Here is a 15,135-nt window from a genome sequence, read left to right on the forward strand (position 1 = left end):
GAAGTTGTTGGCTGAGTCACTCACCCGATGAGCTGATTTTTTTCCATTTTGCAGTCTAGTTTTGGAGAGTTTAAGGCTTTCAGAATTTAATTTCTTAAAATTAATATTTTAAGAATGTATTTAGCTACATTCAAGTATTCTATTCTTTCAGCCTTGACTATGTAGTATTGTTGTAGCTGTGTCGGTCCCAGCAGGGCCGGCCTTAGGGAAAATGGTGCCCTGGGTGAACTTGTATTTTGGTGCACTGGCCCCCGCTGCCTCCCTGGGCTTTTCCCACCCATTGCCTCTGTCTCTCCTTCCTCCCTGGACTCTCCATCCAGGCTCCCCCTCCCATTGCCCCCAGGCCTCACTGCTTCCCCAGGCTCCCCATCCATTGCTCCCTGGCTCTGCTGCCCATCCCCCCATTGCCCTGAGCACCGTTCCATGGCCTCGCACCCCAGGCCCATGCCATTCCTTGCTTCTTGACCATGGCACCCACCTGTAAGGCTGGCCCTTGGTCTCAGGATATTAGAGAGACAAGGTGGGCGAGTGACATTTGAGGAAACATATACATACTTTCTTTGATTGCAAAATAGCCTTAAGTGAAGTCATACAACCATTCAGCCTTTTTCTTTATTTTCTCTTTTATACTTGCAAAGGAAATAATTGGTGGCATGCTGGACTTGGAACCAAGGCTTTGGAAAAAAGGAATTAGAGAGAACTTTGATGATCAGAGGAAGAAAGTGTTGCAATTTGCACAGTGGTGGAAACCATATGATGTCACCAAAACTAAAGAATGAATCCTTTACCCAACTGGATGAATCCAAAAGAGATGTTGAGAGTGACAGTAATCAAGGACAGTATATACTATAAATTATTTTTTAAAGGATATTTCATATTTTAAGTAAAACACTGGTGTTTTATATGTTGCTAGTAAACATTCTAAAAACTAGAAATACTGTTAAACTCCAGACTGTCCATACGCTCATCTTTTTTTCACACCACATATTTGACAGATGAATCAAACTAAACTGTAAGCCAATGGATCAGAAATGTACAGAATTGTTTTTGTAAACTAAGCCAATAAAAAGGTCGACATCTGCATGCTAGTTAAATTCAGCAAAATGCAATTCCGCTTTTATATTTTTCTGACTTCTGAATTGGAGTTACTTATCTATTTGGGAAGTCAATATTTAATTATTTGAATGACTATATTTTCCAATAGTGATTTAATCATAAGGACATTTTGAATAACACACTGGTAAATTAGGAATATTTATTGGAATTTTTTGTTTCTATTTTTAGTCCCTCTGCTCTTTCAGATGAAGATCATTACATATGTTCAACACCAGTGCACTCTGCAGGTGAAATTCACCCCTGGCCAGAGGGTCTGTAATAAGGCTTTAGGTCCCACTTAAGCCTTCAAAACAGGATTTATGTGATTGACAGGCCCTGTGCTGGCCTATGCGCAGAATGGAACAGTATTTGTGAACTGTATTGAAATATGATTCAAGCAGGCTTCCCACTGAACCATTTTCTTATACAGTTCAGCTTGCTATTGTGACCCAGTCAGGTTATGAAATGGATCACTGAGATTCAAAGGACTATAGAAAGTATTGGTATTTCATTAGATAAACTTTTGATGGGTTAAACAGCCACAATAATTAGTGTATTCCTTTAACATTCATTTTCTTTTTGTACAACATGAGTCATACAAAGTAAAGTAAGCATGACCCAGTTACACAAATGTGGTATGTCAATTATTTTGTACAGTAATCTTGCAAATCTGTCTCATTATATTGCTGCTGAGAAGATCATTTTATAAATAAAATGCTATCTTTGTTTTAATAACTAATATATCATTGTATGATGTTTCTTTGACAATATTACAATTTACCTTTTGGACATCAAGGGCCACATCCTTGGCTAATGGAAATTGGTGTAGCCCCACTAAAGTCAGTGGAACTAAGCCGATTTGCACCAGCTCAGAATCTGGCCCCAAGTGTTGTGAATAGAACTTGGGAGGGCGGGGGGGTGGAGAGGATTGGTTAATACTAAAAATGCCAAAAATGCATTTTGGGGGCTGTGAAAGTATTTGCAAATTTGGGTTGACTTTGGCAAATTGTTTTGGCCAACCCTCCCCCCCCCCCCCCCAAATAATTTTTTTGGCAATGTCTAAATGGTTTGTCTAGAAAATGTCAAAATAAACCATTTTGACATGTTTCAAATTGACTTGTTCAAAATGAAATGTTAATTCAAAGCAACATTTTTTCATCTTGTTGAGGAGAAAAAACAATTGTTTTACAGATATTTTGGGTTCTGCCTCTGAACCAAAAAATCAATGTATTCACCCAGCTCTAACTATGACTCCCTCAATACCTTGTCAGCCATTTGACACGCTCTTCCACTGGGTGCACTCAAGGTTTTCAGCTGTAGCTTTTAAAAGCATAAGCCAGTCTTTGTTCTAGCACTTCACCCCTTCTCAAGTTAACTTTTGCCACTTTTATCTGACTCAAGCAAGAGGATGTGGTTAGTTTTTCTCTTTGAATTTTTTGGACAATATTCTCTAAAAGTGCATTGACTCAGCTCTCATTTTTGTTTATATAAATCGAATAGGTTTTTGATCTAAAGTAAACTACATTGGAAAGACCATAGCAAAGATAAACGATGAAATAATAGCATCATTACACAGGTCCTAGAAAGGACTGGTAAATCCAGGAAACAAGTTTGGCTACTATGCAGTCCATGTTATCTATCTAAAGCGCAACTGAAATCTGCCTTCTCCCTGAAAGCATGTGTTGTATCTGACCACACATGGCCCTTAAGAAATATGCATGGAAGTGGCAAAGTCTCATGTCTTTGGGTCCCAGGGAAAAGTCATTTTCATATCCTGGAGTGGGAGCAGGTGGGGAGCTCCAGAATACATAATTATCTTGAATGCATTTTCCTAAATAAATGTCACTTTTCCCAAAAATTCTCCCTTCCCCGCTGCCTTCCTGGCTGTGTATTTCCTAAAGTTCTCATGTGTAGATAGATTAGTCTTTCTCCTCCCTAAGGGGCTCTCAGTATTTATTCAATGAGCCCTTATCCCTCCCTACTGCTTGGCTTGTGTACTGAAGTTCAGTTCAACAACAAAATACTTTAGTTCCAGATCAGAGTAACTGCCATTTCCAACTCCTGTGCAGTAGGTTTTCTTAAAACTTTCATTTTGAATGTTTCTATCAGTTCTGGCAGTATTGCTCAATACAGGCTTACGTTTTACTACCCTCACAGGGAGCAGTACCTTTCTCCACAAGTAGTTCCACTGAAATCAGTAGAGAAAGTTACTACACAACCCGGAAAAGGATAGCAGAATCTGATGCTGTATGTATAGGGACATACATACATGCTATATGTGTTCTCTTAAACCAGTAGAAACTTTCAGAACTGAAGAAAAGTTGAAAATTATTGTTTTAAGAACAGCAGAAAAAATCTGTTGGGGCAGTTGTTGGCTACACTGATGTTGAAGCCAGCATGAATTTAATTCGCTATGTCACTATCTTTTATTAAAATCTGTGGGAGTTCTACTAGAATGTTTAATCTTTTCCATAAAATTCCATACCAGATTTCAAAGCTAGTCATTAACTGTTTGGTTGCCTCAAAGAAGTCTTTACAATACAATAGAACCACAGAGTTGCAAACACCTTGGGAATGGAGGTTGTTTGTAACTCTGAACAAAACATTATGATTCTTCTTTCAAAAGTTTACAACTGAACATTGGCTTAATACAGCTTTGAAATGTTGTTATGCAGAAGAAAAACGATGCTTTCCCTTTATTTTTTAGTAGTTTTCATTTAACACAGTACTGTACTGTTTGCTCTTTTTTTTTTTTATTTTGGTCTCTGCTGCTGCCTGATTACGTACTTCCAGTTCCAAATGAGGGGAGTGGTTAACTGGTCAGTTCGTGACTCTGGTGTACGTAACTCTGAGGGTCTACTGTATCTGCTTGGTTAGTTGCCTATGTTGTGAGGCGAGGGGATCAGAATTAGTAGTAATAAACATTTGTACTCTGAGAAGTATCAACAAAGTTGATCTTCAGGGTTACATGTTCATCTAATGCTAGACACAACCACACCAGCTGTCTTCTTTATCTTTAGGCTGAGGGGAATTTCTGTATTAATGAGTTGAAATTTAAGGACGTGTACAGCCCTGAATTTGGCTTTAAGTTGTCCTTTCTTACAGTCCCAGAAAAACAATTGTTTGTTTAATTTAATTTTAGCTCCTGTAATTCAAGTACCCCAGAGAACACTAGAAAACAAAGTGGGTGTTCACAAAAAGTTATACAAATCCAAACCTAAAGCTCTGCAAAAGCACAAGCAAATAGATTACCCTTTAATGTAGACTTAAAGACAATCCCCATGGACTTGAAGCCTTTGGACAGAAAATATTACATCTAAATTAAACAAGAGAAAGATCATACGACAGTGGTAGTTTCAAAGTATAGATGTTGAAAACACTGCTTATGGAAACACTGAAGATAGATTTCACCTATTGGGGGATCTATTGTAAATGTCACACAAATATTCATGCAGTGTTGTCGCCATGTTGGTCTCAGAATATTAGGCAAGGTGGATGAGATAATATATTTTATTAGACCAACTTCTGCTGGTGAGAGAGACAAGCTTCTGAGCTTATATAGTACAAATATTCAGTCATTTATCATCTGAATAATTAATTACTGCTATGTACACTAGGCAAGATTCTGATACTACTGAGAGTGCACATTCAGAGTCATTCCATTTGTCCTCAGTGGACTTACTCCAGTTTTACACTATTGTACCTGAAATTGAAATCTGGCCCTTTGTATGGGGGGTGTTTTCAGGTTGTAACTGTTGTGTCTCTCTCACTTGTGCATGTGCTAAGTCTGATAACATTTGGTATATGAAATGTGACAAATAAATGCTCACAAAATGCTTGAATTAAGCTGACCATTAATGCTTCTTTCTTTGACCTATAAAGAATACTCCCTACCACACTTGATATCAGTAGCACATGTATCGGAGGCTTAGATGATTGTGGGTTGAATTTCTGCATTAGGACTTGGACTTTTATGGCAGTGCTGCTGCTGAAGTGGAGATATAGCTGAGGCACTGCTCAATACCATCCACTGGAAATGCCAAACTGAGGTCCCTCTTGTCCATATGTGGTACCTTGACAAGTCAAAGATCTTTTTATATAAACAATAAAGAATAACCCTTATTACTCCTGGGGGAATTCTGCACCAAAAAATTAAAAATTCTGTGCACAATATTTTAAAATTCTGCATATTTTATTTGTTAAAATAACGCAGTATAATCACACTGGTTTCAATTATTATGGTAATTTATTTAAACTACAGTACAATGGATGGAGAATGGGAGTGGGGAGCATTGGAGGAAATCCTCAAGCCCTCTCTGTCTAATAGTAATGTAGTTAGTATTGACCCTTTACTTCTAGTTATTAGTCAACAAATATGTGCAGCCATATGTTCAGTATTACATCATAGGCAACTGAAGAGCCAAGTGATGGCTAGGGACTCAAACTCACAATTTATATTGGCTACTGACCATCTCCAGAAAGGTCAGTAGCTCACAATTCATGGAGCACATTTTGAAAGGAAATGTTTTCAGTCCAAAAATTTAGACCCATTCTAATCACTAAAGCACCATAAGCATTTATACGGCCATACTGTCCTTTACAATAAGGTTCCTTTACACCAATCTGGCAATGTAAAGGAGCCTTAAAATTTTTACATCTGTTTTATACTCCTGGGGGAATTCACTAAGAACAATGGGAAGAATTGACTAAGCAGGCAGGCTGCTACATTCTGCTCTGCCTGAGAGGACGGAGCCTGCCCCACACCTACGGCTTCAGAAACACCCCAAAGCACTGCCCCTCCATGCCAAATGTGCCACAATAGTGAGTGAGAGGGACAAAGTGTATTTCTCGCACGCATGACTGCCCAGCCTCCCCATCCCCACTCTGGCAGTGATTTATGTCTCTACCGGCTGCTCTGGTCACCCAAACCGACCTGCCTGCACTACTGGGGAGGGGCACATGACTGCTCTTACAGCTTCCCTTTACTTCCCTGTCAGAAGTCATTTTTCTACAAGGAAGCAAAGAAATCTGTGGAGGCCATGAATTCTGCGCACACACAGTGATGCAGAATTCCTCTAGGAACTTGTGTCCTGACCAGTAGTGCTAGCTCAAGCCTGGTCTATGGTGGGATTTTAGCCCCTAGTGTAGCTACACAGTACCATGAAATCAAGTTTAGCTGGTTATACTGATACACCACATCTGTGTTGGGATGAAATCCTGTCCCTGTTGAAGTCAATAGGAGTTTTGCCATTGATTTCAATAGGGCCAGGATTTCAACCTACATTGGTGTTAAAACTTCAGTGTAGACAAGGTCTCTCTGTGTGTGTATAATAGCTTATTCTATAGAGCTGGCAGGAGGATGGCAATTTTAAGGATTTCAGAAATTGTTTTTGTTCTGTACCAGAATGAAAACCTTTTGACGTTTTCACAAAATGGAATTGTGTCAAGATGGCTGTTTTTCAGATAGAAATCCTGAGCTTTTCAATTCTGGCTCTGTCTGTGTCTAGTCAGGAATGACCAGACAGCCCTGAATCTTAAAACTGACAAAAATTTCATTGAAACAGTTGCAGCTCTGCAAAATGTTACCGCTCTGACGAAACAGATTTTTGGCAAACATTCCAACCAGCTCTATTTGTTTATGTACCTTTATTGCTTTTTTTATACTGTACCTTGTAGTGGTGGATAGGCTTGCGTGTCTCAATGACCCTGAGAGCAATGCTGCTCCCTTAGGGTCACCCATGGAAGAACGGTCAAGGGCGAGGTTCCAGACAAAGTGTGATCCAAGAAGTCCCTAACGGCAGAGCAGACGGAGGATAACTGCACAATGGAGGTGAAACTGTTGTGTAATGTTACAACGGCTGTGAAGGTGGATGAAGACTGCAGCAGATAGAGGATCTCCAATCGTCATGGTGTCCATGCCATTGGTTTCAAGTCCTCAATCTGTCAAGGATAGTGTGGTGACTGTTGTGCACAGTCTCCACATTTTAAAAGAAGTCCCACACAGGCATCTTCCAGTTTTTGGGAAAATAACACTTGCACAAGTCAAAAGTCCGGTGGCGATCGGCGACGGGAACAGGACAGTGAAATCCGGAAGTTCCTAGTCACAGACCGACACACAGGCGATGGGTGTGTGATACAGTCATCTCGCTCAAGGATTGAGGCGGGTTGAGTATCTCGGCAGCTGCACCCACAACTGAGCAGTCCTTTTTAGGATCCACTCTGCTCACCCCACATGGGGAGGGGGTTAGAAAAGGTACCCTAAAAATAGTCTTATCTGTTTTTCCTGTCTGGATAGCCGCATCCAGCAGGATCACCACCTCAGTGGTCGAAACTTTAAGAAACTTTGGAGCTTGGAACATATGTGCCCTGATGGACAACTCAAACAGCAACAGACCAGAGCAACATAGAGCCATCATTGCTCATGAATTGAGTCGGTTCAACATCAATATTGCTGCTTTGTCCAAAACTAGAAGAGCCGATGAAGGACAGGTGAGGGAGGAGAAAGGAGGATACACTTACTTCTGGAAGGGGAAATCTATAGATGAACCCTGATTGCATGGAGTGGGCTTTGCTATAAAGAACAAACTTGTAAGGTGCCTCTCTGAGGTACCAGTTGGCATCAATGAGCGGTTTATGATACTCCGATTGAGGCTCACCAAAAATCAACAGGCAACTATTGTGAACGCCTAGGCACCAACTCTGGATGCCCATGAGAATATAAAGGAAGATTTTTATTCTCCGTTGAAAACCATTTTATCGGAGACCCCTTCTGCGGGATTTCAATGCGCGTGTTGGACGATACTCAGACCTGTGGAAAGGAACAATCGGGAAAGGAGGAGTTGGCAAAAGCAATTCAAATGGAATTCTGTTCCTGACCAAGTGTGCTGAACATTAACTTTTTATTACGACACTCTCTTCCGACAAAAGGAAAAGTTCAAAACATCTTGGAGACACCCACAGTCAAAGCACTGGCATCTCAACTACGTCATAGTTCGTGCCCAAGATCATAGTGATGTACTTCTCACAAGAGCAATGATAAGTGCTGATGACTGTTGGACTGATGGTCGCCTTATTCAATCCACAATGAAAATTAAGATGGAGGCTGCAAAAGAAGCAGGTCAGGTGCAAGTTGAAGGTTCAAAATTTGAAGTACCTTATTAAGCATGACCACTTCCAAGCAGTCTTAGAAGAAAAGTTTCCGGAAGAAACTGAGGAACATTGGAGCGAGTTGAACATTGGAGTAATCATCAATGCCTGTGAGGAAACCATAGGCCACCAAACTAGAAAACATCAGGACTGGTTTGACGAGATTGATACTGAAATTGAGCAACTCATCAATGAGAAGAGAATGGCATTTTGTGCTTGGCAGCACAACATAAATTGTAATATAAAGAGAGAAGCCCATGCCAAGGCGAGGGCAGAAGTCCAATGTAAAACCAGAGAACTCAAGAACAAATGGTGGACTGAGAAAGCACAAGAACTCCAACATCTCGCAGACATCCACAATACATGTGGTTTCTTTAGTGCCATCAAGGCTGTTTGTGGGCCAGTTTGTCATGGTATGAATCCTCTTCGCTCTAAGGATGGAACCACACTTTTGAAGGACAACAAAGCCACCAATTCTTGCTTGAAATAACATTTTGAAGATCTCCTTAACCATAATTCTATGGTTGCAGATGAAGTCCTTGAGCAAATCCCTCAGCGATCATTTAGGGATGAGCTCGGAGACCCTCCCAAGCAGATGAAGAACAACAAAGCAGCAGGTCTAGATGGGATCCCTGCTGCAATCTTTAAAACCGGTGGGCCAGAGCTAATTTGGCAGCTTTACCTGCTTATCCTTAAAATCTGGATAAAGGAGGAGATACCCAGTGAAATGAGGGATGCCCTGATTGTCACCCTCTTCAAGAAAGGGGATTGTGGAAATTATTGTGGTATCTCCCTCCTAGCCATTGTAGGGAAAGTTCTGGCATGGATCCTTGCAACCCGGCCTCTGCCCATGTCAGAAGAAATTTTACCGGAGTCACAGAGTAGTTTCTGACCATGTTGTGGAACTGCGGATATGATCTTCACAGCACATCAGCTTCAAGAAAAGTGTCTGGAGCAAAACCAACCACTGTACATGGCTTTTATTGATCCAACTAAAGCCTTTGATTCAGTGAATCGCCGTGCCCTGTGGACTGTACTTTCTAAGATTGGATGTCCTGATAAATACATCAATGTCCTAAAATTGCTTCATGATAACATGAAAGCAACTGTTCTAAGCAGCACTGGCTCTCGGAGTGAACCTTTCAAAGTACAAACAGGAGTCAAATAGGGCTGTATCATCGCTCCAACCATGTTTGTGTTTTTTATTGCTGTCATTCTTTACATAATTGCTGGAAAGTTTACAGCTAGTGTTGAAATCATTTACAGAATGGATGGAAAGCTGTTCAGGCTTGGCTTAGGTTGAAAGCCAAGAGTAAGATTTCCACAACATCTATTGTGGAGCTTCAGTATGCTGATGATAACGCAGTCTTTGCCCACTCTGAGAAAGATCTTCAAACTATTTTGAATGTGTTTGCCGATGCTTACGCATGTCTTGGTTTCACTCTTAATATCAAGAAGACCAAAGTGCTCTATCAGCCCTCTCCAAATGAGGTATTACATGCCCCATCTATCAAAATCAATGGAGTGGCATGGGAGAATGTTGATCATTTCCTCTACCTTGGAAGTCATCTTTCATCCAAGGCAGATATTGATGCAGAAATTCAACATCACCTGATCTCTGCCAGTGTAGCTTTTTCTCGTTTATGGCACGGGGTTTTTGAAGATCACAACATTCGAACAGACACCAAGCTTCTTGTTTATCAAGCCATTATTCTCCCAACACTTTCGTATGGGTCCGAAACTTGGATAACCTATAGACACCACTTGAAAGTCCTTGAGAGGCACCGTCAATGCTGCCTTCATAAGATTCTGAAGATCAAATGGGAAGACAGGTACACCAATAGTAGTGTTCTGGAGGAGGCAAAGACCACCAGTATCGAGGCAATGATCATCCGTCAGCAATTCCACTGGACTGGTCACGTTGTCCAGATGCCAGACCATCACCTCCCAAAACAGGTCCTGTTCTCTCAGCTGAAAGAAGGGTACCGTAACGTGGTTGGACAATGGAAGCGTTATAAGGACTTCCTGAAGGACAACCTAAAAAAGTGTAGTATTGACAGACACTTGGGAGACACTTGCCCAGGATCACTTAAAATGGAGTGAAGTCCTACGTGATGGTCCCTTGCATTTTGAACTTGCTCACCAACAAGCCGAAGAGGACAAGAGGTGCAGAAGGAAGGAGAGACTGGCTTCCAGTCATGGTCAACAGCCTCTTGCTGAGCCTGAAAACATCTGTCCTCATTGTAATAGAACTTGTGCTTCAAGGATTGGCCTTATTAGCCACCTGAGGACCCATAACTCCCATGGAAGATGATCATACTCGGTAACAAGTGATCGCCCATCATCATCACTCAGTGTGGTGTACCAGTGTTCAGCAGGTGTAGACTCATACAAAGAGAGTGGGGGAGGATAGTGCTGTGGCTAGGATGGAATCAGTTGTCTGGGTTCCATTCCTATCTCGGCTCAGACTTCCTGTGTGACCTTTAGAAGGTCATTTAGCTTCTCTGCATCTCATTCTCATCTGTAGAGCTGTGATGTTACCTCTTTCCTACCTTGCAGGGACATCGGGAGGCCTGATGAATTTGGAACAGGTGGTGCTATAAAAGAACAAAGTAATAGCTGTACTTAGCAGAGGTGGAGTACTATATGCAACCTAATCTGTTCGTTCCTGAGTACTGCGGTAAATTGTAATACACAATTTGTCCATGTCATAAACAGATAGTTAAGGGTTAATGCCTCTTTTACCAGTAAAGGCTTAAGAAGTTCACCTAGCCTAGCTAACACCTGACCAGAGGAACCAATGGGGGAACAAGATGTTTCAAAAGGAAGAAGGGAAGTTTTCCTTTGTTTAGTCAGCTTTCAGTTTCAGCCAGAGTGAAAAAGATCAAGGAACCAGCCTCTTATCAGAGTAGTAAGTTTTAGAAAGGAATAAATAGGTTTATGTTTATTTTCTTTGTAACTTGTCTTGATACCATTAAGGGAATTACCAAATTTGGGTATTCTTGTGTGTATTAAAGTTTTTGCCCAGGGGAACATCCTCTGTGTTTTGAATCTGTTGTCTGTGAGAGTAGCTGGTATGCTAATCTCTCCCAGAGGGTTTTCTTTTACCTTTCTTTTCTTTAATTAAAAGCCTTTTTTCTTAATACCTGATTGATTTTTCCTTGTTTTTTAGATCCAAGGGGGTTGGATCTGGATCCACCAGGAGTTGGTGGGAGAAAGGAAGGGGGATGGTTAATTTCTCCTTGTTTTAAGATCCAAGGGGTTTGGATCTGTGTTCACCAGGGAATTGGGGAAGTTTCTCAAGACTACCCAAGGAAGGGAGTGCTTGTGAATGGTGGCAGCGATACAAGATCTAAGCTGGTAATTAAGCTTAGAAGTGTCCATGCAGGTCCCCATATCTGTACCCTAAAGTTCAGAGTGGGGAAGGAACCTTGACAGTCCACAACAGACCCAGGATTTTCAAACCCTCTAAACATTTTAATAAGTATTTTCCTGGGATAGACATTGAATCTGGGAGTAAGTATTACTCATCTTTTTCAAATAGCTTTTATTTTCTCTAAATTTCTCAAGAGATTTCTACATATCTGCTCTCCAATATTCTCTGATCTCTAGCCTTTCCTTTTAATATTTTTTTCTCAAGGGAACCATATTTTGCTCAGCACCAGAACAGAAATAGATTGTGGGGCAGTCACCCTACACCTGTATGAATAACCCCTGTCTCCTTACACAGCTGTCTGATGAATTATGTGAAAAAGAAAATTTCTCTTTCCCATTAAAAGTGATATGTTAAAAATAACTCTTAAAAATATTTTGTTTAAAAAAAAACACCCTTGGGGATCTTAATCCTGGGCACTTTCATCTTCAAAGCACTTGACAAACATTAAAGGCCTGTGCCTAAGGGGTTCTGAGCACCCACAGACTTCACTAAAGTTGCGGCCCCCCGTCCCATAGCCAGGTCTGAATTTGCTCTTATACCATCTTCCTACTGTGTGCACATCTCCTGTCCCTACCATCGCTCTTGGAGTTCAGGATCATCAGTAAAGTTCAGAGAACCTACTTCAGGTCTTGATTATGCTTTCCTTGTGCACCTCAAAAAATCCCATTAAAATCCATTCCATTTGATAGCGTGTCTCCTGGAGATCCTCTTTGCCTGCTGCAAACACGTGCTTTTAAACGCTGCGTGGATACATAATTTTGGTTTTATTCTGTACTTTTGCCAGAACATTTCAAATCAGGGCTGGGTGGGACGTAGGCCGTGCATGCTGCGTAAGTGGCTGTCTGTAATACTGGTAATTGCATTGTCTTCCTAGCCATGAAGGAAAAACAAACCCAGCCTTGCAATTAAATTGAACATTCGCCTTTTCATACAAGTTGAGCAAAGCAGCAGAGCAGATGAGCCCCTTGATATCAGTCTGGCATACTAAATACAAACCACTAATGGTGTTCCATGAAAACACAAAGCAAGTGGGTTCTGTGTGTCCCCACATCCAGTAATGCAAGTGCTAGGAAAATGAGGCTTTAAACTGGCACCAGTTTAAGCATATTACTGAAGGTTAATCCAGTATATACAGGACCTACATGCGCACACATCACTGACCCATGTTTCTCAGTTTTCAGACACCAGCTTTGCATGTGACAGCCCCACTCTAGTTTTTTGGTGGGAGTTGCATGTATTTTGCATTTGTGAAATACACCAGATTGAAACATCTGAAGACTGAAGTATGCCAGAACAGGTGCATTGTGAATGACAGCAGTGCAAGCTTTCCCTCAAACACTGTCAAGCGATGTCTTAGCCTTGTGATGGTGTAACCATCACTACAGGGTGGAGAGCACCTGGATTAGAGGTAGGTGAATAACTGAGGAATTGGTTTGAGTTGAACTGAACCTGCAAATTGTTGGAATTTTTGGTGAATTGAAAAAGTCTATTATAGACCTGTTCCAGAGCAGAGCCTTGAACCTGTCTGTCCCAGATCTCAGCAGAGTGCCCGAACCACAGGGCTAAAGATGGCAGTAGCAGTATTGCCATCTTCTCCTCCTCTGGCCATTTTATGAATGGCCAAAACTATTTGTGTCAAATTCACGAATAGCTTCAGGTTAAATAAACCATTCAGGGTCCAGAGTCTGAAAAGAGCTCAGGCACTGTGTCCCTGTCTTTGCATCCGTAGGTACACATTTGAGGTGCAGAGCCTCTGTCTACCTCCTCATCCTGCAAGCTGCGATCATGCAGAGCCCTGGCCACCCCCAGGACCAGAGTTGACTCCTCAGGCTCCCTCATAGTTTGAACACCCTCTCCCAGAATCCCACCAAATCTGTGACCCCTCTGGTTTACCTTTTCAAGGAGCCATGTGATAGGTGTAGCACATATTGCACAGATATTGTGTACAGAGGTCTAATACATTATTGCTCTCTACTTAATCGCATGAGAAATACACAGATCCATACATGCCTCAGTTTCCTCGCCTCTCCAGGTCATTCTTTGGGATGAAGTCACAGTCCTTCGCAGAGTCCTTCTGCTCCAGGGCATGGTTTGTGTTCTGAAACATGGAGCCTTCTCTCCCTACGCCAGTTTGCTTCATCTGACCTCGTCCAATTTGACCTCTTTTTTCCTCCTGCCTGAACTTCTTGTGTGTCTTGCCTCTTCTTGTGTCATGCTTCCCTGGTGGTTCTGAGAGTCTGATTATATATCCCCCTACCAACTCCTTGGCTTTTTAGTTCCATGTTTGGTAACTTCCCATTCTCCAGCTTCCAGTCCCCTATGGACAGGTAAGAGAAATCTGTTTTCTCTGAGCAAAAACCACCTTTTTTTCCAAGCTGTTTCCACTTTAATAGGTGGTCATTGATTTCTAACAACCCACCATTGTCCCTGATCTGGCGGAGTTGTGGCACAGCCCTGACGGATACACATCCTAAAAGGCATGCATAATACAGCAATTTGCATAGTAACAACCACATAATAATTTCTCAATGCAACCAGCATTCATAGATTGTACAGTCAGATTTTCCATATTGTCACACCTTGACACCTCTGCCTGCAGTGGGGCCCGTTGTGGTATGGATCCTTGTCCATTAGGATGACTGCATGTCATTGCACATTGGTGTCTGAACAGCCATCAGATGGTAATGGTATTTGATCCCCAAATCTCTTACCTAGATTTAAGGTGATGACCGACAGTTAAAAGTCAATTTGTTCTGTAGCTAATCTTTTGAACCATCCATTTTCCCTAGCTCACATACTACTTATTGAAAGGTGGTAAATGAAATGCAAGACGTATCATCTTGTAAATACCAGCTATATTATCCTCAGAGCTGGTAGCACAACCTAGAAGTAAGATTGCTGGACACTTCCATTGTAAGACCCTATTATCAGTTGCTTGCAACTTTGCAAAATTTTAATATTTTGGGCTGAGCTTTGTTGCTTTTATCCCAGAATGAGCCTTGGCTAGCAAAAGGAGGCCTCTACCTTCTGCTGGTTGACTTATACTAGGGCAGAGAAATGCTGCTGCTGCTGAGCAGTCCTGTAAAGAAGCATTAAGGACACCCCCTTTTCTTGTAACTTTTTATTTTTTTGAGCAAAGGGTTTGGTGCAGAGCAGAAGAAATATTGGAAAAGATAGAGATGAATGGACTACACCATATGTACACAAGATCTGTTTAATACATGCAAGGAATAGCAATTTCATTAGAATCCATTATACCTGTTTTAACCAAACTAATTCACTTTTGTTTCTATTTCAGATAGGAAGAAGAGTCTAGTGCAGGGTCTCAGCCTAGCAGTTCATGGTCTCAGGTCCTACTGTAATACAAATAATAATGTCTCTTCTGTGTCCCTGTGCCATTAAAATACATTCCTCTGGTCTTTGCTAGAACTAAGTCTTCGTATATAGTGTAGAAGGAG

The 15,135-nt window shown here is 41.4% G+C and overlaps 1 protein-coding gene across 1 annotated transcript in view; it reads left to right on the forward strand.

The window, feature by feature from the left end:
- CWF19L2 (CWF19 like cell cycle control factor 2) overlaps window positions 1–1,834 on the forward strand; it is a 164,409-nt gene extending 162,575 nt beyond the window's left edge. The window contains exon 18 of the mRNA XM_045018566.1: window positions 639–1,834. Coding sequence (XP_044874501.1) covers window positions 639–779 — 141 coding nt within the window. The 3' untranslated portion in view covers window positions 780–1,834. The remainder of the gene's footprint in view (window positions 1–638) is intronic.
- Window positions 1,835–15,135: the final 13,301 nt, after the last annotated feature.

Source organism: Mauremys mutica, chromosome 1 (assembly GCF_020497125.1).
Source record: "Mauremys mutica isolate MM-2020 ecotype Southern chromosome 1, ASM2049712v1, whole genome shotgun sequence".
NCBI classification, from domain to species: domain Eukaryota; kingdom Metazoa; phylum Chordata; order Testudines; family Geoemydidae; genus Mauremys; species Mauremys mutica.